This window comes from Lithobates pipiens, unplaced genomic scaffold (assembly GCF_037356315.1).
Source record: "Lithobates pipiens isolate NorthernLeopardFrog02 unplaced genomic scaffold, aLitPip1_a1.2 Scaffold_22, whole genome shotgun sequence".
In the NCBI taxonomy this organism is placed as follows: Eukaryota; Metazoa; Chordata; class Amphibia; order Anura; family Ranidae; genus Lithobates; species Lithobates pipiens.
The window spans coordinates 310592114-310618833 of NW_027507784.1; the positions used below are offsets into that span (position 1 = coordinate 310592114).

General features: G+C 41.2%; 1 protein-coding gene across 1 annotated transcript; it reads left to right on the plus strand.

Annotated features, from left to right (window-relative positions):
• Positions 1–7610: 7610 nt before the first annotated feature.
• LOC143924874 (NADPH oxidase organizer 1-like) lies at positions 7611–23739 on the plus strand. Its single transcript, XM_077449379.1, has 8 exons — positions 7611–7732; positions 8739–8819; positions 11572–11647; positions 15218–15395; positions 18097–18293; positions 19666–19779; positions 20660–20777; positions 21639–23739. The coding sequence occupies exons 1-8, from the start codon at positions 7652–7654 to the stop codon at positions 22279–22281; spliced, it is 1488 nt and encodes a 495-aa protein (XP_077305505.1). The 5' UTR covers positions 7611–7651; the 3' UTR covers positions 22282–23739.
• Positions 23740–26720: the final 2981 nt, after the last annotated feature.

The window sequence follows — 26720 nt, forward strand, 5'->3', positions numbered from 1 at the left end:
AAAACATAATATTATTCTTGATATCACTAGAAAAAAAAACTTTGAAAATCAGTTTGCAATAACTCCATCAGTATCACTAGCAAAGCATCTTCATTATTATCACATTAAAGAAGAAGAGAATTGTGCGCTGCATTTGGAGATTTGATAATCTGCCACGTCATGAATTTTAATTCTCCATAACAAACGCTAGTTTACAAGACCGACCGCTTCTGCTTCCGAGCGTGCGTATTTGTGCTTTGGATTTTTGCCTGACAGACTTGTGTACACACGATCAGAAAATCTGACAACACAAATTTGTTGGTGGAAAATTTGAAGACTTGCTAGCCAACATTTGTTGGCGGAAAGTCCGACAACAATTGTCCAATGGAGCGTACACATGGTTGGATGTTCCGCCAACAGCCTGACATCCAACATTTCCCGTCGGAAAATCCAATCATGTGTACGGGGCATTACAGGTCTTGTCCCTCCCCCTGCTTGTAATTGGACAGTGAAGGAGCACAATGATGAGCTCCTCTCTGTGTCACTCTGCTCTTACTAATATGCTCCATATAGGTGTGTATGAGCACAGCTGCTTCTCCCTCTCTGTGTGACCGATGGACTGTATAAGGCTGATAATAGGTGAAATTTAGGTATTTAGGTATAAACTTTGGGTTTTCAAACTTTTACAGAATACAGAAAGACAAACAGCAATGTCATCAGTACAAAAGCGTACAAAACATGCAAACTGTATATAGAAAAGACAAGGTGGTCCAACTATACAGTTTGAACACCAGAGATACAAAAACATGTAGTTATGAAAAGTCATACATTGTAACATATAAAAAAAATGAGGCCTATGAGACGCCAGAAAAGTGAAGCTTACTTAGAGGTTCACAGTGGTTAGTATAGTCGGGTATTTGAATGTGACATATGGCAATGGCACAGGTTATCCATAGATCAGAGAGAAATAAAAAAAATATTGACACCGCGGAGGGAAAATGGTTAATTGGGCCCAATCTGGACATTTTCACTTAGGGGTGTACTCACTTTTGTTGCCAGCAGTTTAGACATTAATGGCTGTGTTTTGAGTTATTTTGAGGGGACAGCAAATTTACACTGTTATACAAGCTGTACACTCACTACTTTACATTGTAGCAAAGTGTCATTTCTTCAGTGTTGTCACATGAAAAGATATAATAAAATAGTTACAAAAATAAGAGGGGTGTACTCACTTTTGTGAGATACTGTGTGTGTGTGTGTGTGTGTGTATATGTGTATATATATATACACACACACACACACACACACACACACACACACACACACACACACACACACACACACACACACTCTATATTGTCAAAAGTATTGGGACTGCCTTTATATACACATGAACTTTAATGGCATCCTGTGTTAAGGCCCGTACACACGATTAGAAAATCTAAAGTAAATTTTTCCTATGAACGATTTGCCGATTTTCTAATCGTTAGTATGGTGCCTGTGACACCGATTCCAAATTTTCAGATGACAAAAAATTGATGTGCAGGCTCTAAAATTTTTGTCAGATGTGAACACAACGTCTGATTTTTGTTTAACTAGGACAGTTTTCGTCTGAAATAAATCGTAAGAGCAAGACTACGCATGCTCAGGAACGAAAGAACACATACAAAACAATTCAACACATTATATCACTTCTAAAGTTGAATTCTGTCATATGTTGTGTAACCTCTTCACTTTCGATGTGAGTTTAGAAACATACAAAAAATGGATGAAAATTTGTCCTATAATCCGATCGTTTGTACCTGGCTTTAGTCTGTAGAGTTCATTATTGAATTGGCCCACCCTTTTTTCCACTCTTCTGGGAAGGCTTTCCACAAGGTTTAGGAGTGTGTCTATGGGAATGTTTGACCATTCTTCCAGAAGTACATTTGTAAGGTCAGGATATATACTATATTGTCAAAAGTATTGGGACGGGGAGGCCTGGCTCGCAGTCTCCGCTCTAATTCATCCCAAAGGTCTTCTATCGGGTTGAGGTGCAGTCAAGTCCAGTTCCTCCACCCCAAACTCGCTCATCCATGTCTTTATGGACCTTGCTTTGTGCACTGGTCCAAATCATTTGGTGGAGGGGGGATTATGGTTTGGGTTGTTTTTCAGGGGGTGGGCTTGGCTCCTTAGTTCCAGTGAAGGGAACTCTTAAGGTTTCAGCATACCAAGATATTTTGGACAATTTCATGCTCCCAACATTGTGGGAACTGTTTGGGGATGGCACCTTCCCGTTCCAACATGACTGCGCACCATTGCACAAAGCAAGGTCCATAAAGACATGGCTGAGCGAGTTGGGGATGGAGGAACTTCATTGGCTTGCACAGAGTCCTGACCTCAACCAGAAAGAACACCTTTGGGATGAATTAGAGCGGAGACTGCGAGAAAGCCCTTCTTGTCCAACATCAGTGTCTGACCTCACAAATGCGCTTCTGGAAGAATGGTCTAACATTCCCATAGACACACTCCTAAACCTCGTGGACAGACTTCTCAGAAGAGTTGAAGCTGTTATAGCTGCAAAGGGTGGACCAACTCAATATTGAACTATATGGACTAAGACTGGGATGCCATTAAAGTTCATGTGTGCAAAAGCATGGACAGGGAAAGTCCATAGCTGCATGTTTTATTCAGTTATTGTATTAGTTATGCTTTGTATGTAAAGGAAGCTATGAAGGAATTACCACATTAATCATAAGGATATGTGTACATGCCAGAATCTTGTACACCAGCATACATACGTCTCTCTAGGTGTGTGTTTATATAAACCGGTATACACTGAACATATGGTGCTAGAAGATGACTGGTCTCCCTATTACACAATTTTGAGTGTTTTAAAACCATTTATTCTATTTCTTTGTCAAAAAGATTTTATTGAACATACAATAGGTTAAGTACATAATATAGAACAGAAGTAATGAAGCTCAGAGTTATATATTCAATACAATGTAAATTATATATTCAACTATAATTACTACTATAACAATAACGCATATTAAAGTGGTTGTAAACCCTTACAACACACTTTGACCTACAGGTAAGCCTAGATTAAGGCTTACCTGTAGGTCCAAGAAATATCTCCTAAACCTACACGGTTTAGGAGATATTTGCCCAAAGACAGGCACCGCTGTCTACGGCGCATGCACCGTAGACAGCGGCGCACAGGCGCACTGAGCGTGGCACCGTCATGGGCGAAGATGCCACGCGTGGTGGCTCCCGTGGGCATGCGCGGGAGTGACGTCATCGCGGCTTCGCCAAATGACAGCGGCGGAGCAGCGAGACCCAACGAGAAGATGGATGCGCCGGACTACAGGGGACAGCGGTGACTTCGCTGGCTCCTGTGTCAGGTAAGTGACACATAATGGGCTACTATGCGATGCATAGTAGTCCATTATGCTTTACCTTTGCAGGGAATGAAAGAGGAAGTAAACCCATCAGGATTTACTTCCTCTTTAATGGTATGGTTTATTAGAGGAATTAGCTTCTTAAGTAGGAAGGAGCTTCAAAATCATAATAAGAATAGATAGAGAAGAAAGGAAAGATAGGAAGAGAATAAATTAGGAAGGGAAGAAGAGAGCTCCGCAGGGTCGAGTCAAGGGCCGCCATATCACTCAGAATCCATATACTGTAATCACTTACCCATCGGGTCAGCTACCATGGTAATAGAACTTCTTTGTTAAAATTTGATGGTAAATAATGTTTTATCCACGGATGCCATACTTTTTCAAATTTGATAAGCATGTCAGCTTCAAGAGCTGCCATTTTGGCTTGCGTCATAGTGTTGTTCATCCTATTCACTACCTCATCCACAATCAATGAAGGGAATTTCCAGGCTCTTACAAGTGTTTGTTTTGCTGCGGTGAATAAATTAACAATTCATTTAAATTGGGTGTGTGTTAGAAAGTCTGGCTTTTGATTGATGAGTGCCATTGAGGGATCTGGGGTAATGGATATTCCTAACATTTTAGATGCTATAGTAAAGATCTCATTCCAATAAATTTGAGCTTTGGGACATGATCACCAAATGTGGAAATGTGTTCCTAACTCAGCGCATCCACAGTAACAATCTGATGAGTAGTTATGCACATATTTCGCTATTCTACCCAGTACAAGGTACCATCTTATTAGTACTTTATAATTTGCCTCTACCGCTAATATGTTGGGAGAGGCTGTTTTGGTTGTTAACCAGACTTGATTCCATTCTGTGGTTTCCAGTGTTTGTTCTAAGTCCACCTCCCATTTCTGGACATAAGCTGGTTTTACTGTTTCAGGTTTAGCTAACAATTGAACATATAAGGTCGAGATTATGCCCCTAGCTTGAGGGTCGTCTTTACAATATTTTTCCATTTATTCTATTTCATCCCTTTTGGAAGACCCAGATAATCTATTAAAGGACTGCTGCATCCAAAATGAAGCAGTATACATTGTGTGAAAGACAACAATTACAACTACCAAGCTGTAGTATCAGTTATTATATAGGATTAGAGTGGTGCAGCAAGTCATATTACCACTGGATTCATTACAAAGTTTCTATCATTATAAACAGATAGGGGCCTATTCATTTATCGTTTTCATCCAAGATTCACTAATTTTTCCAATTAAATCTTATATAAAAATGAGTAACTCGTGAATGAAAAAAATAATAAATCAACTCCATATATTTTTTTCCTTGCAATCTTAACTCTTAACACCCCTTTCTCACCAGGGCGTTTTGCAGGCGCTATATCGTTAGAAATATCGCCTGCAATCCGCCCTAAAGAAGCTGCACCATTGTCTGTAGTGTGAAAGCCCCGAGGGCTTTCACACTACAGCGGTGCGCTGGCAGGATGTCAGAAAAAAGTCCTGCCAGCAGCTTCTTTGGAGCGGTGAAGGAGCGGTGTGTTTACCGCTCCTCCACCGCTGTTCCCCATTGAAATCAATGGGGCAGCGCTGTAATGCCGCTGGCAAAACGCTGCAATTGCCGGCGGTTTTAACCCTTTCGCGGCCGCTAGCGGGGGTAAAAGCGCCCCGCTAGCGGCCGAAATGCGCCGCAAATCCAGCGGTAAAACGCAGCTAAAAATAGCGGCAAAGGGCGGTGTGGTGTGAAAGGGGTCTTAAAAGCTAAGTTCACTTTTATACCAGTAATGAACCTCTGCTGAACAAAATTACAAGTTTTCTTTGGTTTTGAAGGCCAGGCCTACATCCATCCATGGCTGTAGTTTGCAGATCACTTCAGAAGCTTCCTGGTAGACAGAGGACAGACACACAGGACAGACTAGCCAGTATGACCCAGGAAAGAGTTTACCAGCTGCCCTCATTAGCACACCTTCACCTATCAACTAAGTTTTCACAGCCCCCCTGGCTTTCCTCCATGTGTGAATTTGCCTGACTTCCCCAGTGTTCCTTCAGATGGGCTCAGAGTGCATGCTAAAATTCCCTGGGGCCACATGCAGCCCATGGGACATCGCTGATTTTGTGCAAGCGCCTGTCTGATTGGATACAGAGTGATTGGATTGATGGTGTCTCCTCCTATTATATTGTTTTGTTAAATCGTAACGAGATTGTAAAACACCTAAAATTACTTAGTTGCTCTTTCAGTGTCATTAATTGTTAACGGCACACCAAACAGAGAAGAAAACACACATTTTGCCACATGAAAAAACAGGTGGCAAATGCAGTAACAAATTTACAAAAATGTCCTATGAGCTACTTTGCCAGGTGGTGCGTAGCCCATTGAAATCGACTGGCCACCCTATGTATGTCACTAGAAAGATGAGACAAAAAACATGCGCTCCCACTACTCTAGGCCTGAAAGTGAAATTGGTGCATTTACAGAGGAACAATGAGGGTCTATTCACATCTGTGTGTTTCTAAACGTATGCCAAACTGCACAGAAAATATGCGCTTTGCCATGTGTTTCATAAATGCTGCAAATATGTATTGTGTTTGTGTAGTCACTGGGACAGAAATAGAGTGTAAATCTTTCAATGGGGACATTCGTTCTGATGACATAATGCCTAAAGGATAATTTCCCTCCCCTTGGAAGAAACACTTATTGTTTTCTCTTGTGGAGAGGAAGTAGAAGTAAATCCCCTCAATGGGACACAGAGAGCACAAAAAAATCTTGCAGAACAAAGCAAAAGAAGCAAAAGATTAAAGCACCCAAAATAAAAAATGTAGCTTCATTTGTTTTCTTTTATAAGGCTTTTTTCCCTCTGTTTTAACCCGGTGATCTGGCCAGTAACACACCTGCTATATTAACGTGCCCCCACTTTGGATGAAGGAACAACAGAGACACCTTTGCACTTGAGCATTGACAGCCTGATGGGAGAAGAGTGTTGCATGTACTAGCAGATTTAGATACACAAATTGAACTCACACTGCCGTTACACATACACAGGCAGTTACAGTAACTGTTTTTTTTTCTTTTGGGATAAAGGTGTTACAAAAATAAATAAAAGCTGGTCATTGTAAGCACCCCTGTCAGTGGTAAAAACTGATACAATCTGCAAGACAGCTTGTTCTTTTGAAAAACAACAGACATACTGGCTGGATCACCAGATGAATATACAAGAAAGAAAGACTAAAAGAACGGATGTAGCCATCACATCTAAGAATTGGTGAACGGCAATGTAATAAATGTTTGCTTTTGGGAATTAATGCCACTTTAACTTGAATGCCCACCTGCCCTATTAAACATACTAACCTACTGTATTCACCCATTCCTATAGAATTGTATAGAAATGGAAAAGCTGCCGGATGTGCACAGAAGCCCATCAACACAGGCCCTAAGGCTGCTTTCACACTGAGGCGCTTTACAGACGCTATAGCACTAAAAATAGCCCCTGTAAAGAGCCTCTCCTCTCACTGGAGCAGTGTGCTTTCAGGATGGTAAAAAAAGTCCCGCAAGCAGCATCTTTGCAGCGCTGTAGGAGCACTGTATACACCAGTCCTAAAGCGCCCCTGCCCATTGAAATCAATGGGCAACGGCGCCGAACCCCTGGCAAAGCGGCGCTGCAGTGTGGGCCAACTCAATATTGAACCCTACGTGTGTGTAAAGGCAGGTGTCCCAATACTTTTGGTAATATAGTGTATTTTCCCCATAGTAAAAGGTTGTTTGGTTGTTGTGCTAAATTTAGATTTTAGTCATTGGAAAATTAAATGACAGCTTCTATTTACATCAGTCCCTCCCATGTCAATCTATTTAGTAAACTTAGTACAAGCCTCCACTTGACTTCCTGCAAACCAAGATAAATAAATAAATAAATTGTGACGTTTGTAATAAATACAAGTTGCATTTCCCTGCCTTGGGACCTGAGAAAACCCAACTACATTATCAGCAAGGAATGCTACCCATCTGGCTGAGTGCATTTCCCCGACAGCTGGCTATGGAAACTGAATGCGTGTGATATATAGGCAGGGCTCTGCTCCTAATGAAAACACGTAATGAAGAACAATGGGAAAAACCCAAGTTCCTGGGTGCTGACTATCCCACAGCATTTCCCTGTCCTACCAAAGGGGAGTGAAGCTTAAAAGCTATTGGGAGTTCCCCTTCCGAAATACAAGGTTCGTGATAGGATGAAAAATCTGATATGAGAAGATAAAGAGGAGCTGCCATTATTTTCATTCAGCAGAAAACACTGGACTAGGCACCATGCCGGAGCAGATGAGAGGAAATGGCCGTCATCCATTGGAGGCCAAGGCTGTAGGAGTTTTACAGCATGGAAGACTCAAGGTAGTTTTGGAGCTCTATTTAAAAAAAAAAAAAAACTGCTACCAATACTCAACAGAGGCAGCCATATACTCAGTAGATCAGCCTTTTAATTCATCAAGAGCTATTGACATACCTAAGCCCTTGTACACACGGTCGGAGATTCCGACGGAATGTGTCCGATCGGACTGTTTTGTCGGATATTCCGACTGTGTGTGGTCTCCATCGGAATGTTTCCATCGGAGTATCCGACGGACCAAGTTTTCCAACTTGTTGGTAAAATTTTCGGAGAAAATGCTCCGATTGGACATACTCCGATCATGTGTAGAGAATTCCGATCGGACAAAGTGCTACGCATGCTCAGATCAAATTCCTACATCAAAGCTATTGGCTACTAGCCTGAATGTAGTCCCGTCGTAACGAGATAACGTCATCACGTTCTGAACGAACGGATTTTCCGACAACTTTGTCCGACCGTGTGTATGCAACAGTTTCGGACAAAATCCGACGGATTTGGTTGTCGGAATGTCCGACCGTGTGTACAAGGGCTAAGAGGTCCAAAGCCTTATCTAAAAAAGTCAATAGCTGTTAGTGAATTAGGTTGAATGTTTTACTATTATAACCTATTATAACTATTATAACCAAATGTCCTGATGGGTGTTATTGGGTGCCATCTTCTATGGGGCACTCCAAGTGGTTTGGTTTGGGACTATGACTTATAAACCATCACCCAAGAGAACCTGAATGCAATGCCAAAGGAGCCACATTGTTTATTGGACCACTTGCTGAATATTTGAGCCATCATAGATGCAATTTTATTGTCTTACCTGGAATAAATATGAGAGCTGCTATTTGATTGATTTATGGGGAGTGAACACTTGTTTATAATCTTTATAAATAAGGCCCAAAAAGGCATCCAAGGTAGACTCCATTGCAGCTCCACTACCATGCAATATGTACTGCAACCTGAAGGAGATTGGTATCTTATGTGGAAGGATCACTAGTAACTTTATTGCTTTATTTTTGACAGATTAACATTTTTTCGATCCTATGGTCTGACCACAACAATATACTTATATATCGAAAGTATGAAGATTTCAAAAACATGAATGTAAGTTTGTAAAGTAACATGTATATAAATAGCTACTTTTTAATGGTTTAATATCAGTGTGATCAATTTTACACCACTGAAGCCCCGTTAATTGATGGTATTGTTTGCTATTGTATGCTATTGATATGGTATTTTTGGATGTTAGCACCTTAATGTTACAATTACCACATAATCCACATATGTTTTATGTATATGGTAAGTTTGTAATGAGAATTTACCTGATTTGGCAATAAGGGTAACCTTATTTATTTATTTTTGCCATCTTTGCCATCTTTGCCTATACTATCCTGCTTCTATTTAATATCTACTCCACGGAAATAGTGTAAAGTTCTTGCACTGATGAGTTTTAGCAAAACCTAAAGTAACGCCAATCATTTGCTTACTGGGCACTTAAACCCGCCTCCTATCCAGACCAATTTTCAGCTTTCAGCGCTGATGCACTTAGCATGACAATTGCGCGGTCATGCTACACTGTACTCAAATGAAATGAATGAAATTTATCATTTTTTTCCCGACAAATAGAGCTTTCTTTTGGTGGTATTTGATCACCTCGGAGGTTTTTATTTTTTGCTAAAAAAATTTTAAAAGACCGAAATTTAAAAAAAATAGATATTTTTAAAATTTTGTTATAAAATGTTAAAACAGTTAATCTTTGTCCGTCTTTGATGTACGCTGATCACTGCACCGATAGAGGGCAGTGATGGGCACTGATGGGTGGCAGTGATAGGCACTGATCGGTTACACTGATAGGGAGCACTTCTAAGTGGCACTGATTGGCACCACTTGTGGGCATTGATAGGTGGCACTTGTGGGCACTGTCAGGTGGCAATGGCAGGTGGTATAGATGAGGCATAATTGCCTCTTCCTCTTCTGGACCGATGTCCCTTTCAGATGAGTCGGTGATCGGCTGTTTTTTTTCTCCTCTGCTCGATCACCGAGCTTTTGTTTTGATCATGTGATCAGCTGTCAGGCAATGACAATTAATTTATAAATTAATATATGAGGTTACAGCTGTGTTGTACATACTGTACCTGCAGTTCTGAATGCACAGGCACAAAAGAAAGGAATGATTTATATCATGAATATGAGGGGAAAAACTTTAGGATTTGTAATAAGGCTGGGAAAATTAAAAATTCATTCCTAATCGTTAATTTTTTTGATCGATCAAAATAGTTTTGATCGGTACTCACCTCTCCGCCGGTTTCTGGGTCTTCAGGGAGTTCGGTCAGAGATCTGGTGACATCACAGACATAGATGTCACCGGGCTCCTCCACCCTTCCTCAAGTGCCTCCGTTTGCTAACAAAGAGAAGGGGAGAGGAGTCCGGTGACATCGACGTCACCAGACAGCCTGTATAGTGATGGTAAATATGGATGTGGTTAACTGGGATCATTCAGTGAGCTAAGTGTAGGCAAATTTGATAACCTCTATTTTTAACATTGTTGTAAAAAAACAACAAAATATAAACACTCTGGTGTGTCTGCGTGACCGGCTAAAGTGATGCCTACTTGCCTACTATAAAGTGACTGACAGTCAATATACTAGATACGTTTTATAATTAAAGTTAAACTAACTTTCTATGTTTTTCTTAAAGTTTAATAAAAAAAATTACTTATGTCAGTGCTACAGTTTGAATTTAAAACGTATTTGTGTGAACTGTGAAGTTAAGTCATGGATTGTGGAAACTAACTAGTGTTGGGTGATTGCATATAGTGTATACCACATTTACCACTGACTAATGCAGAGTTGCAATGCAAAGAGATCAGATAAAAGTAGTTGGATCTGTATGTGCGTTATAATTAATCCAAATTATTTGATTAATCGATTAAAAAAAAAAAAAGATTAATCAAACATGAAAATTTTAATCAGTAACAGCCCTCCTTTGTAATGAGAATCATTATATGTAGATCACTCTTTGAGATGAAAAGTGTTCTAAAAAAGTGTCTTGCCCATATTGCCTATAGTAACCAATCAAAACATCTTTTACCTGTGATATAAACACACACAAATATATATATATATATAATATTACTAAGAGTATTGGGACGCCTACCTCTATGCACACTTGAACTTTAACGGCATCCCAGTCTAATGCCCTGTACACACGATAGGATTTTCCGACAACAAAGCCGTGGATTTTTTCCCCAAGGATGTTGGCCCAAACTTGTCTTGCATACACACGGTCATACAAATGTCAGAAATTCCGAACATCAAGAACGTGCTGACGTACAACACATACGAGGAGCCGAGAAAAATTAAGTTCAATAGCCAGTGCGGCTCATCTGCTTGATTCCGAGCATGCGTGAACTTTTGTTGTCGGAAAATTTGAGAACCTGCTCTCAAACACTTGTTGGTGGAAATTACGACAACAAATGTTCTATGGAGCATACACACGGTTGGACTTTCCGACAACAAACTCACATCCTACATTTGTTGCCGTGTGTACAGGGCAATAGTCCATAGGGTTCACTCCTAAACCTTGTGGACAGCCTTCCCAGAAGAGTTGAAGCTGTTATAGCTGCAAAGGGTGGACCAACTCAATATTGAACCCTACCGACTAAGACAGGGATGCCATTAAAGTTCAAGTAAAGGTAGGTGTCCCAATACTTTTGGCAATACAGTATGTGTGTATGTATATATATATATATATATATATATATATATATATATATATATATATTATTATTTTTCCATAGGTCTGTCTGTCTGTAAAACTCACTATGCCTGCATGTGTTTCTTTTTTATTCTAACAGAGAGAGCTAAAAAAGAAATTTCCTCTTGAATCTGGGCTGATACGGAAATCAGACAATATGATCCCAAAACTAAGAGGTGAGGACTCTCCCTTTCCCAGCACACAATTCCATTGAATTTAGTCTATTTTGAGATCACATAACATTATATACGAAGTGTTTGAACCCCAGATGTGTGTTGATTCTCATATTTCACAAATTACTCATAAAAGAAGATCAATGTGCCAGGGTCATATATATAGACAAGTACACACAAGTGTTTGAGCTTTGGGTGCACACCCTAATCCAATAGGCTGCACACACCTATGCTGAGTTTCGTTAAAAAGGATAAGTGTGCATGTCTTTTAAAGGGTTGTAGCACTTATCCCTGCAGGAGCAGCTTATGTTATGTAACAATACACAGATAATTAGACCCAGACTAACAGATAGCAGGTTAAGTAAATGTATTATATCAAAGCAGGTAAACAGTAGAAGGCATGGTATCAAGCAAATAGAAAACTTCAAAGTGGCAGAACTGAATAAAGTGAGCACTGGCCTGCAACAGGAAAGATTGAAGCATTGAACTGCTTCAGTATTGGACCACGTTTTACCTGAAACAATTACTATTAAGCTAGATTAGACTCAAGTAACGCAAATGTTCTTAAATGCACTCCTGGGTGCGCACACAGTAATGTCCGTGACCATTGTGTCCTCCAGACCCAGCGTGTTATGGATTGGGTAAAGGGCTAATGACAGCGGCCCCTTACCACGTGACCGATCCGTCCAATGACGGAATGATCACTTGCCAACAAACCGGAAAATGTCAGTTTCAGCTCCTCCCCTCTCCTCTCACCAATTGGTATAGTGTGTGAGGAGATGAGGGGGCCAGTGAAGCAGCGCTTGTGGGCTGGATCTGACATGCCCACAGTGCTGATCTGTGCCCATCCACGTCTCATCCATGCTCATCAGTGCTCATCCATGCCACATTCATGCCACTACAGTGCCTCACAATTCATGCGTAATAGGTAGTCAAATTAGATTTAAAATGTATGCCCCTAAAACATCCAATGGTGCTCCCTGCATGTTGGGCCTCTGTATGTGGCCAGGCTCTGGAAAAGTCTCACACACGTGGTAATGCCATACTTAGGAGGAGTAGCAGAATGTATTTTGGGGCATCATTTCTGCTATGTACATGTGTTAGAAATATCTTATACATGGACAACTTTGTGTAAAAAAAAAAAAAAAGCGTTTTCAATATTCTTTCCACATTTTCCAAAAACGTGTGAAAAAAAATTACATGTTAAAAAGACTCATTATGCCTCATAGATTATACGTTGGGTTGTTTACTTTTCAAAATTGGGTAATTTTTTGTGGCGTTTCCACTGTCCTGGTGCTCCAGGGCCTTCAACAGTGTAAGAGGTAGTCATGAAATGAAATGTGTAATTTATGCTCCTAGAATACCTGATGGTGCTCCCTGCATGTTGGACCTCTGTATGTAGCCAGGCTGTGGAAAAGTCTCACACATGTGGTATCGCCATACTCAGGAGGAGTAGTAGAATGTGTTTTGGGGTGTAGTTGCAAGTATGCTGTGTGTGAGAAATAACCTGTTAATATGACAACTTTTTGTGAAGAAAAAAATCTTTATTTTGCAAAGAATTGTGGGAAAAAATGACAACAAAAAACTCACCCTGCCTCTTACTAAATAGCTTGAAATGTCTTCTTTCCAAAAAGGGGTCATTTGGGGGGTATTTGTACTTTCCTGGCTTGTTAGGGTCAGTTCACACTGGGACGACTTGTCAGGTGACTTAGTTGCCTGACAAGTCACGTCCCGTTCTGTACAATGGAACCATTCTAAATGGAGCGAAACAAGTCGCTCCGACTTAGAAAAAGGTTCCTGTACGACTTTGATCCGAAGAAAATCCGATTGCCTCTCGGGGGATCAGGAAGGAATTTTTTCCCCTGCTTTAGCAAATAGGATCATGCTCTGCTGGTGTTTTTTGCCTTCCTCTGGATCAACTGTGGGTATAGAATTGGGTATATGGGATTGTATGATATTATTATTATTTTTTAATTATTTTTTTCTGTGGTTGAACTGGATGGACTTGTGTCTTTTTTCAACCTAACTATGTAACTATGTGACTTTGGGGGCGACTTGAGGTGACTTGCATTGACTTCTATAGAGAAGTCATTTTGCAAGTCGCCGCAACAGTCGAGTCCAAGTCGCCTGAGGCAGTCGCGCTGCAAGTCGTGCTGCCTCAGTGTGAACAGGACCTTAGTGTCTCAAGAAATGAGATAGGCCATCAGTACATCAGGTGTGATCAATTTTCAATGATTGGCACCATAGCTTGCAGACTATAAATTTCACACAGACCAAATAAGATACACTGATTTTGGTTATTTTTACCAAAGATATGTAGCCGCATAAATTTTGGCCAAAATTTCCGAAGATAAATTACTACCGTATTTATCAGCGTATAACACGCACTTTTTTCCCCTTAAAATCATACGCCGATCCCCCGTGATTTTTGGGCTCTGGGCAGCTTTCAGCCGCCTTCGGCCCTTCTTGCGGCTTTCGGCCGCCTTGGCCCTTCTCGGCCGACTACGGCCGAAGGCGGCCGAGTGCCGCCGAGTACGACCGAAAGCCGCTGAGAACTTCCGGGCGCCGCTGAGATACAACAGACATCTCGGCTGCACCATTTTTAAAAACAAAAGCTGACTCACTGAGGGAACAACGATGCACAAGGCTGCAATGACAGACAGGCTGCATGACGGACAGGCTGCAATGACAAGGCTGCAATGATGGACAGGCTGCAATGACAAGGCTGCAATGATGGACAGGCTGCATGACAAGGCTGCAATGATGGACAGGCTGCATGACAAGGCTGCAATGATGGACAGGCTGCATGACAAGGCTGCACATGACACTGACAAGGCTTCAGATGAACACTGATCAGGCTGCATTGATGGGCATTTAAATGTAAGTTTTTTTTTTCCTTAAAATTCCCTCCTAAACTTGGGGCGCGTGTTATACGCCGACGTGTGTTATACGCCGATAAATACAGTAATTTGCAAAATTTGAAAACAGAAATGAAGAAAATGTTTATTTTTAATTTATAAACCCAGTAGTGATGAAATACCACCAAAAGAAAGCTCATATGGGTAAAGTGTATCATGACTGAGTAATTGTCATTCAAAATGTGAGAGCACTGAAAGCTGAAAATTTGTCTGGTTAGGAGGGGGGTTTTAGTGCCCAGTTACCAAGTGGTTAACTTTTACAGGCACATGATAATCAGCACCCATTTTAGCTTATTTAATTGGAATGGGAGACAATTGCATAACTATGGGTAGTATGCAGTTTTTGCAGGCAGTCCATAGCAAACATATATTGGGGTAAATATCTGCCATGTTGATGAACTGCCTTCCTTGACATTACAGCACTTGAGGTGTCTGCTCTCCTGGCTGTAAAATATACCGATTATTCCTAAAAATGATTATTCAGTCTGACGCACCTTTTCTTATAAGCCTGTGATGTTTGTGGAATGTGTGACAGGACATTATAATTGACTTTAGAAACCAATCCACACACCTTACCTGTCAGACGAGTTTCTTGCAGCTGTAATTAAGTGGAGGGTAAGTCCCAGCCACTCACGTGTTATCCTGTTTCCTACAGATGTCCCTATCTTTAGGATGAACCGAAATACCAGCCGCTTCATCGAGAGACTGAGACTGCTAGAAAATCATTGTCAACAGCTCCTGACAGCTGATGAGAAAATCTCCCATTGTGATGTGGTAAAGGCTTTCTTCACACCCAGCAGCAGTGATCTCAACCCAAATTTCCCCCAAAACAGGTGTGTCCTCACTATTTTCTAAGAACTATGGATAAACCAAAAAAAAAAAGCTTTGGCTGCTGTATGGCAGATTACCAGAAATTTGCTTGTTTTGGGGATCGGTGGTCATCCTGCCCAATGCTTTTGACCACATGTGGCTCTCTGGTTCATGTGAAGTCGCTTGGGCATGCCCCCAGCTGGTGCTCTTATCTACTGCTGTATTGTCCCATGAAACCATGCGATGAGTCTTTGTGAAATGTTTAAATTGTTCCAAGACCCAGTCCACCGCAAACTGATGTTTTAGTTTTTGTTATATTCTGCAGTCCAAATGTGTTTTTAAAGTTTTGGATAGTGTTGGGGGAGAGTTAGAACTTCTGTTAGTGGGTGGGGCTTATGGCCCTAGTGGGGGGGGGGCACTAAAACTACACTCACTAATTGCTTAAAGTGGATGTAAACCCGATTCATGAAATTTGAGCTGGGCACATACATCTGCAATGTTTTCTTATCTCTCGTCAAAGCACTAAGTCGTGTAGCTGTCTCCTGTTCCATTCTTCTGTTATCAGCCTGATAAGTTCTCTGACACATATGATAAAAGCAGCCAGAGTTTTGTGTTGGGGAGGATGCTATATATAGATTAGCAGAGCCCTGAACTATTCAACAAACAGAGCTGAAAGTCTCTACCTATAAGGAGAAGGGGTGTGTGCCTCTCTTCCAATCATTCTTGGCTGTATGCCCAGGCTTCACTGCAGTGCTAACCAGAAAGAGAAAATCTTTAACAACGAAGAGCACTTTATAAAGGATATATATTCAGCTGAAGACAACAGATATACATGTAAAACTTATGTAGGGAGATTTGTTTCATCTCTGAATATCACCTGAGGCTGTTCACTTTACTTGGTATATATGAGGTTTTACATCCAGTTTAAGTTCCAGGCAGGAGTTTGCTTCCATGTGAACATCAGCATTAAGGCATAACTCCAGACTCGGAAGCGGGCCACAATGAACACATCTATCCCTCTAGCAACCCAAGGCTAACTGAGTGTTACATTAAGCACTACAAACATTACCACAATTAGAGAACACCAATTCCCAGGTGTGCAGCATTTAGAAAATGGTGTTACAAAACCTGCGCCAGCTTCTTCCAACCTGCAAAACCTGTCACCTTCCTCCCAGTGACTTGTCCACAGTTACTAATGAATACAGGAAATTAACCTCATTCAGTGACTACATGAGCTCTCTCTCTCTATCGCTCTCTCAGGGGTCCCTCTACATCTCTCACATGACTCCCAGGCTAGGTCCCTAGGTACTCTGTGCTGCTGGTCTGGTCCTAAAATGTGAAGTACCAACTGCTAGTGAAGGGGACAAGCACAACACCCCTTCATTACCAGAGTGACCGTCACCATACGCCAGTCACCCATTCCCTGACTGGTTGGCTGGATTAAGCTAATAACACATATATGGTTTGTCCCTAGCAACGGTAATATAGTCTACACTAGGAGAGACTTCAGACCAGGCATTAGCCAGTTAACGGTAACTTTACAGAAGAAAGGCATCACAGGAACAGTATTTATCAAGCAGCTTCTCACATGAATTTCTGTGCAAGTTGCTTTAGTGCTCATAAGGTAACCATACCTGGATAACAGCAGAGAGCCTTTAGTGTCCATTACGAGGCAGAGTCTATGATTGGAAAATAAAAACAACAAGAGGTAGCACAGAGTCCATAAAGTCATGATTGGCAATTATCCTTAAAAGGCTATCAGTCCATCCCTGGTAGTTAGGAGTCCTCAAGTCCTCAGTCCCTCAGGGAACCCCAACTGCCCCCCCCCCCGGGGTGCAGTCCAGCAGCATAACGACCTACATTTTGACAGTGTTTACAGCAGCTCTCTCTTGTGGGGTATTAAAGGAACCCTTTTTATGTGTATCTTTGGAAAATTGGCAGGGAAATCTAGCTAATCAATCCTCAAATTCACTACACATCTAAATTGTAACAGTTTCACAGGAAAGACAGCAGACTTGACCCAGATAACTGCAGAACATGAGTTAGCATAGAACAAAAACATTACCCTTCTGTAGGCACCTGCCTACATGTGAGTTTCTGTTGTCTGTGGTGCCATTGGGGAGATTACCCCTCATATCCTGTCACCAAGAAGTGAGGGGAAAATCTATAAGAGGGTCACATAAAGCAATGTTTTAGTAAGGTAGGGGAAGGCTATAACCTGGAGCTCCTTTAAATTGGTGTATGTGTCCTCATTGGAGATGAGCCCTCATTTTTTGTTCCAGGGACAAGGTTGTCGCCAGGACAGGATGTCAGAGGATATCTCTAACATTGTCCCTCAAACAAAAAAATAGCAGATGTTTTAACAGTTCCCCATTAAATCCAAAACGAAAAAAAGTTTAACATTGAAGTGGACTTGTGTTTAAATGTTAAGATTAAACTACAACCCCAATTTCAAAAAAAGCTGGGACGCTGTGTAAAATGTACATAAAAATATAATGTAATGATTTGCAGATCGCATAAACCCACATTTTATTCACAATAGAAAATATATTAAAAAAATGGCCACATGCATGAAGGCCTAGGTACATGGTTGTGTTTGCTGTGTAGGAGAAATAGAATTAAAGTTGGCTGTTCCTTCGCTGCATCACATAATCACGTGCAGATCAGATCGCATCAATATGTAAGGCAACATCTGTGATGAAACTAATGGTTTTGTGCTTGCAGCTTGATGATCATGCCTTCAGAGGCAAGAGAACAACAGAGAGAAAGGCCCAAATGGCTACCTAAACCTCCAGCATCGGAGCCCATTGTGTCCCAAATGTACCTTTGTGTTGAGGACCACGAGACCAAGGACACCAAGAACCGACCCTTCAAAGTGAAACGCAATGAGCACCTGGGTGTGCTGATGAAGGAAAACTCTGGTGAGACATTAGGCTTTCAACCCAACATTTCTCTTAAATGTTAAAGGCCACCAGTCAGGATAGAAACATGGAAATTGTACCTACAAATTTATTTTGTAAATGTGTGTAATCCTCTGAAACTTGAATTTTCTTAGTGAAAGAGAGGTAACAATGCTAATTGGTTGTCTTTGGTAGCCACTGGACATCTCCACACCTCCAGATTTCTTACATCAGCCTGTTTAACCATGATTAATGTACACACAATCCAAGGAGAGCACCAAATGTCCAAGAGTTCAAGGTTATTAATGATTACATGATTACCAATAGGCTTTTTTTCTATCTCCCTTAACTCAGCTACATCAAAACAATGTATGTACTTTTTGTAACTGCTGTATAAACACACCAAAGATCACAAAATATGTTATGGTAAGTATAATATTTGTGCCTTATTTATTTGGCACACAATTATAATGATAATACTTACCATAACATAGTTTGTGGTATTGGGTGATTTATGCAATATCTACAAAATATACATTGCTTTGATGTTCTAGAGAAGTGGTCTCCAAACTGCGGCCCGGGGGCTGGATGCGGCCCTTTGCTCGCTTTTATCTGACCCTCTGGGAAATATTTTGTTCACTCACACCAATGAAGGCACAAATCCCAGGACATTTTGTACTCCTGGTGGCCACAGTCCAGCCTCTCTAAAGGACAGTAAACTGGCCCTTCGTTTAGAAAGTTTGGAGATCCCTGTTCTAGAGTTAGACAGAGCAAACCATTTATTATCAATGACAAATCTAACTTAATATAAGTTGACTGTAATAGTGTCCTGTTTTATTGAGATTGCTCATCATGCTATTTGCTTTACTGTTTGTAATGATATGTTGGAACCTCTAATGTCTGTGTGTTAGATATTATTATGATATTTACTGGAATCAGATATTACGTGCAAATGGGTATATACCCTTTGACTTTTATAGTCCTTATTTTTTACTTGTTTACTCAGGTTCATATTTATGACCTTTACTTTTATTTTTATGGCTTTTGTACTTCTACTTCTTCATACCCTGATGAAATAGGAGTGTGTTTGGCCTCTGAAACGTGCTGAATTTTTTTTTTTTGCTTTGAATCAGTTTTGATGCTTGGACATTTGTTTGGCTCTTTCACTGCATTGTATGTATGTGGATTCTCAGCTTTGAACCCTTGTCCTGTTCCTGAAGGTAGTCCCTGTTTTTTGGGTTACTGCTGAACAAGGCAGGGCACCCAGTATCCGTTTTGCTGACCCTTAGAAATGCTGAATCCAGTGCCCCATTTGTTCTTGAATTTGAATGCGTAGATCATGTGACATCTGTAGTGGATGGATGAATAGTCAATTTTCTCTGCTCTGTCTCAGGCTGGTGGCTGGTAGAGAATGAAGAGAAAAGGATGGCCTGGTTTCCAGCTCCGTTTCTCAAAGCTCTAGAGACAGAAGATGACTTGGACTCAGAAACAGATTCCGATGCTGAAGGTATGTTACCATTTGTGTGATAGATTCCCCACAGCAATATCCATAATAAACTATACATTTATATATATGTGTGTGTGTTTATATATATATATATGTATATATATATAAAATATTGTGAGGAAGGATGGTATGGGAATGGAAGACATAAAAAGGTAGGAGAAAAGAAGAGAAGAAAATAATGAAGAAAGGTATGGGAACAGAAGACAGAAAAAGGTAGGAGAAAAGGAGAGAAGGAATGAAGGTATGGGAATGGAAGACAGGAAAAGGTAGGAGAAAAGAAGAGAAAGAAGGTAGGAAGGTATGGGAACAGAAGACAAAAAAAAGGTAGGAGAAAAGAAGAGAAGGAAATAATGAAGGAAGGTATGGGTAAGGAAGACAGAAAAGGGTAGGAAAAAATAAGAGAAGGAAGAAAGGAAGGTATGGGGAAGGAATGTATGGGAATGGCAGACAGAAAAAAGATGGAAGGAAGGTAGGAAGATATGGGAACAGAAGACAGAAAAATAGGAGAAGAGAAGGAAAGAAGGTAAATATGGCAACAGAAAACAGAAAAATGTAGGAGAAAAGAAGAGATGGAAAGAAGTAAGAAAGAAGTAAGAAAGGAGAAAGTAAGATAGAAAGGAAGGAAAGTATGAAGAGGAAGAAAGAACAGAAAGCCAGAAATTACAATCTGATGCAGTCAGACCCTTTCACTATATGGTTGTTATGAATGGTACAGTCTTTGGTAATACAGCATGGTAAAGGGTCATGCTATGATGTAACTAGTTGTAAGCTGGCTGAAATGAGCGCTTACCTGGCAGCTACATATATGAACACAGGGCACTACTAAAAATTCTACCTCTAGGGCCCAGTATGTAATATTGTGTAATCTCTCCTTATGCAGGAATACGGTACTATTCAGCAATGGCGTATGAAGCTATGAGCGGGGATGAAGTTTCTATCTCTCGAGGCGTTCTGGTAGAAGTCATAGAGAAGTCTAACAACGGATGGTGGTTGATAAGGTAACATACTTTAGAAAGCTGATACAGAACTTCAAGGGACTATACTGTATAGTGTTTTATATGTGTTCTTTATGTTCAAGACAAAAAACAATTATCAAAAAAAGTATTTCCAATAAGATAAAAATTATGTTTGAGTCTTTCATATTTAGTACCATTTTTCACCAAGCAGGCCTGCTGTTGTGCTTTGTATGGCCTGTTTTCTGAGCATATGTGCATTGAGAGAGATCAGTTACACACCACTGAATGAGGAAAAGTAGGGACCCCTTTCCCTCTTTTTATCAAGTATCCTCCCCCTATGTATTTTCAGTTAGACAGAAGCAGTCAAAAAGTGAGCAAAGTGGAACAAAGGGTGGCAGATTTCTGTGGACGGTTTCATTTCACCTGATCATTTTTGTTTTTCAATTGAAAGTTTCCAAATTACTGTAAGTAAGATTCCCCAAAGAACATTAATGACCAGATTGAATCATCTATTGTAGATTGCAGTTGCGGTCAAGGCAGTTTTTAAAAGAAATTTAGTCAAAGCTGAACATTCTTATAGAAAGGAAAGCCCACTGAGGACCTCCTATGTGCATACCCCACTGCTTTTGATTGCATTTATGGTGTCATCCGGGGCAGGGTCAAGGAACAAATAGACCTGTCTGGATATAGTTTGCGCCTCTAGTAGGGCAGCCACACAATACTGTAAAATGGATGAGGGCCTGGGTTCACCTGCAGAATGCCTGCTGTCAGCTTTAAGAACAGGTAAAGGTGTAAAGAGGCGCAATGCTATAGATTATTTTTAAATGAAAAAAGCTGAAGTTTTTCATGACCATTGGCCATAAACATCACTATTGACTATAGTTTCCTTTTGACCCACCACAGGTATAATGGAAAAACCGGCTTCGTTCCAGCCATGTACCTAAAACCGTACCAAAACTGTCACCAGCTCCAAATTATGAAGAATCAAGGAAATTTCCCATCCACTTCAAATATATTCAAAGCTTCCAGCCAGCTAGAGTTGAGCAGACCAACAGAGGCCTGGAGAGTGGACAAGGAACATAACACCGGAAGTCTAGAAAGGGAAAAGGCTCAGAAACTGGACAGGAGAAAATCAAGGTCCATTAGTGGCTTAGTTTCAAGCCCAGCATATGGCTTTTACCCCAATCCTCCTAAATTAGTGCAAAGGGATCATGTACATGAAGTATTTCAATCTTTAGAAAACGCACATACACCAACACGCAAGAGTCAAACAAGGGATGCCATACGTAGGCCTTCTGCTGCCTCTAAAATCCCACCTGAAAAAATGCCCAAACCTCGCCTCCAAAGGCAGATATTATGTGACAAACAAGATCTGCAGAAGGATGGTCCGAGCGCAAACAAGCCAAAAACTGGGCAGTCCATTTCTCCCGTTCCCCAGACACCACTCATGCCACAGAGACCCAAACCACATGAGATACTCCATAAGTGTACCACTGTGACAAAGAAAGCTTTTGAGATGAGGGAAGCCAGTGCTCTGCAGGGCTAAAGGAGAATAATTTCTACATTGCGAATCCATGGCTTTGTATTTTTGCTTTATTTATTCAATTTATTTATTATATTTTGCATTAACTATATGTAAATATACAAAATAATGTGTCCAATGAACAGCAGGTAGTCTAAAGGCATGGCCAGGAGAATTAACTGCCCACCAGACCATTTAGTCCTGGGTGCTAATAAGTTGAAAAAGTCAATGTTTTCAAACTTATATCAGGAACTCTAGATGTCTGCATCTGGCTTGCAAACTCCGCCCAGCTCCTGCAGCTCCTGCAGCTACATTTCAAAGAATGCATTAGGAGGCCTGAGACTCCTCTTTATGTAGGAAGAAGTCTACATGACAGTATTGCTATTGGTGCCCCCAAAAAAAGAATATAGCAATAGATAAGTCAAACAACCAGACTCCATCCCAGAAAGCACCCCGTTTCATAAATTTGAAATGGAAATGCCAAAAAACTGATTTACACATATGCATCTCTTCCCTGGTGCATTTTATAGTGAAATCAATAGAAATACACCAAAGTGCATATCAGTGTGCATTTTAACACAATGCATGTTGCAATGCACGTTATATTAAATGTCAACATGCATCATAGCATGCATTGATGTGTACCATGTGTGTCATGACGTGCTGACCTTCATCATGACACACATTTATGCACCTCCTAACACGTGTTGAGATGCATCCATTGATTTAAATGGTAAATGCATCAAACAAAAGTGCAAAGGTGTCCATCCAGCCTAACATTTTATTTCTTACATACTTCAGCGTGTCCTAAAAGTCTCCATAAATAGAAAAAATTAACAAACTCATACATCACCTCGTTATGGTATCAGCGTACGCCGATGGTTGGCTCAACAGTTTCCACATTCTTGGATTGATTGTCACGGTCCTGTGGAATGGCCTTCGAGGTCCCTTGATCTTTCCCCGCTCAAATTTTACATGGTTGGCCACTTAAAAGCCGTGGTGTACAAGGAGAAGATTATAAACATAGATAATTTAAAGGAGAGCATTCTAAATGCAATTACTTCCATAACAACGTGTTCACCATGAGTGGGGGAGAAGACTTTGTGTGTGCAGAAAGAGGTGACGAAAAATTTAAAAAATTTTGTAACAAATATTTTGTAAATAAAGGTAGATTTAGTTACAATTTTCTGTAGGCTATGTTACCAGGAAACCTACTGGATCTATACACTGAATACCTTGCTCTTGAGATCAACACTATCCTATGATCATAATATCATAATTCATCTATACAGTGCCGTGAAAAGTATTCATAACGCCCCACCCTGAAATTTTCCACATTTTGTCATGTTACAACCAAAATCATAAATGTATTTTATTGAGATTTTATGTGATAGACCAACACAAAGTGGCACATAATTGTGACGTGGAAGGAAAATGATAAAATGTTTTTTAAAATGTTTACAAATAAAAATGTGAAAAGTGTGGCGTGCATTTGTATTCAGTCCCCTTTACTCTGATACCCCTAACTAAAATCTAGTGAAACCAATTGCCTTCAGAAGTCACCTAATTAGTAAATAGAGTCCACCTGTGTGTAATTGAATCTAATTATAAATACAGTTGTTCTGTGAAGCACTCAGAGGTTTGCTAGAGAACCTTAGTGAACAAACAGCATTATAAAGGCCAAGGAACACACCAGACAGGTCAGGGATAAAGTTGTGGAGATAAATATCCCAAGCAAATCTGGCCTTTATGGCAAGAAAGCCATAACAAGTCCCGTTTGCAGTTTGCGAGAAGCCATGTGGGAGACACAGCAAACATGTGGAAGAAGGTGCTGTGGTCAGATGAGACCAAAATGGAACTTTTTGCCCTAAAAGCAAAACGCTATGTGTGGCACAAAACTAACACTGCACATCACCCTGAACACACCATTCCCACCATGAAACATGGCGGTGGTAGAATCATGTTGTGGGGATGCTTTTCCTCAGTAGGGACAGGGAAGCTGGTCAGAGTTGATGGGAAGATGGATGGAGCCAAATACAGGCAATCTTAGAAAAAAACCTGTCAGAGTCTGCAAAAAACTTGACACTGGGGTAGAGGTTCACCTTCCAGCAGGACAACAACCCTAAACATACAAACAGAGCTACAAGCCCATGGCCATCCCATGGAAGGCTACATTGGAACTTTATGTGGTCTAGTGCAGTGCACTATCTTTACATATCCACACAGACTGCCTATCTATGTGACTGTCTGGGGTATCCCTCCGGGAACCTAACTGCCATGGCCTCCTCTCACATATGGGGACAGCCTTGGGTCTATTACTGCTAGCTTCCTTATTGCTTTGTATGTCTGGGTATTGCCATGCTCTAGTCACATTAACGGTGGGATTCCCTCCTCACCTCTCTATGCCATTGCTGCTGACAGGATACTATGGCGGTTAAATATGATTTGATGTCATGAAATGTACAGGGGTTGAGCGATGGAGTAAAACAGATGGCACTGTTTACTGCACTGAAACCATTCCTCAATGCAGTGGTGTGTTTACAGGAAACTCATCTTCAATCTAATACAGTATCATTGATTCGGCATGAGGCTTTTTGACAGTTTCATTTCATCCATACCGCATATTCCAGGGGGTCAGCATTCGTGTTTCCAATAACGTCTCATTTCACTTGATACGATCCCAGATCAATACCCAAAGCTGATATATATTCTTGTTGTGTAAACTTGCAGGGGTAGTGTGTATTATAGCTTATATGTATATATTCCTCCACCTTTCTCTCTAGAGTGTCTGAGCTACCTGGCCCAATTTATGGCTTCCCACTCTAATGTACCCATATGGGCTGTGGGCGATTTTAACAATCTTCTGGATAAAAGTAAAGATACATTTATACTACAGGGGGTCAGACCCACAGTTTTGGTGGGCCCCACCTCATTTGCCAGACTGGTTTTCAGAACTAGGGTTATGTTATGTGTGGAGGAATAGACACCTGGACGTGTTATTCCGCTTCACATAGGAGTTTATCCCGCATAGACCTGGGCTTGAGTAATCCTCTGGCATGGTCTATGGTGCACCTGGTTGAATACTTTCCAAGAAATATTTCTGACCATTCACTGATGAGAGTACAAATCTCTATTGAGGAGCCAGTACTAAATTATGGAAAGGCAATCCTTTGTGGTTTAATCTCTTTCCAGCAGCAGACCCATTGCCTTTCTTGACTACAATAGGGGCTCTGCTGAACAGGGAGTGGTCTAGGACACTCTTAAGGCACATATACGAGGCCTTATAATCCGACAGATATCCAACATTAAGACAGCTACCAGGGACTGGGGTAACTTGCTGCTCAGTGAGGCACAAAAAGCGGAAGAACACTATATTATGAATCCCTCACCTGCTTCCGAGAGAGGATGGCTTGCGGCGCAAGCATTGCACCAACAGATTACCCTCACCACAGCTGAAAACAAGCAATTTTTCATACAGCAGAAATATGGAGGAAGGGGAAAACACTGGCCACTTGCTGGCGGTGATCTCTCGGGCACAACAGGGAACAGCGTACATAGAAGCCACCCGGACCTGATGGCCTCACGGTGACTTATTATCGAGCGTACGCTGACATACTGCTCCCTTACTTGACCAACTATGCTAACGTGACCTCGACTGGCGGAGACCTTCGTCCGGAAACCACTCATGCCCACATCACTGTTCTACCCAAGGCGGGCAAAGACCCCAGTGATTGCGCGAGCTACCGTCCTATCTCGCTATTGAACATTGACGCAAAAATTTATGCTAAAGCCATAGCGAACCGGCTGCTCCCCTTGATACCACAATAGATCTCGCGGGACCAGACGGGGTTCATCCCGGGGAGGGAGGCGCGGGATAACTCTCTTCGCACATTTTCCCTGATGGCGTATGTACGGCGGGCTTCCCAGCCCACCCTATTACTTTCCACAGATGCTGAGAAGGCGTTTGACAGGGTGGACTGGGAATATCTTATGGCAACGCTGACGCATCTAGGAATTGGCCCCTCTTTGCGCTCTAAAATATCGGCCTTATATCACCGTCCCACTGCTCAAATACGAATTAATGGCACCCTTAAGGCCCATACACACGATCAGACTTTTTGACAACAAACATGCAAATTAGCTGTTTTGGAGCAACATCCGACCGTGTGTACGCTGCATCGGACAAACTTTTTTGGTTTTCATCAGACTTTTGTTGGCTGTGCGAACGGACAAACTTTCTGGCAAGAAAAGTCAGATGGAGCAAAGTCTGATCGTGTGTACAGAAAACCATAGGACTTTTGTACAAAGTACAAACACGCATGCTGAGAACCAATGCAAAAGATCAGACAACAATACAGAAGTTGACCAAATGTGGCGGTAAAGAGCAGAAAAACCACATGATTTGGTGAAAGTTGGCTGAAAAAGTCCTGCTGTGTGTATGCAATACAAGTCCTGGGCCGACG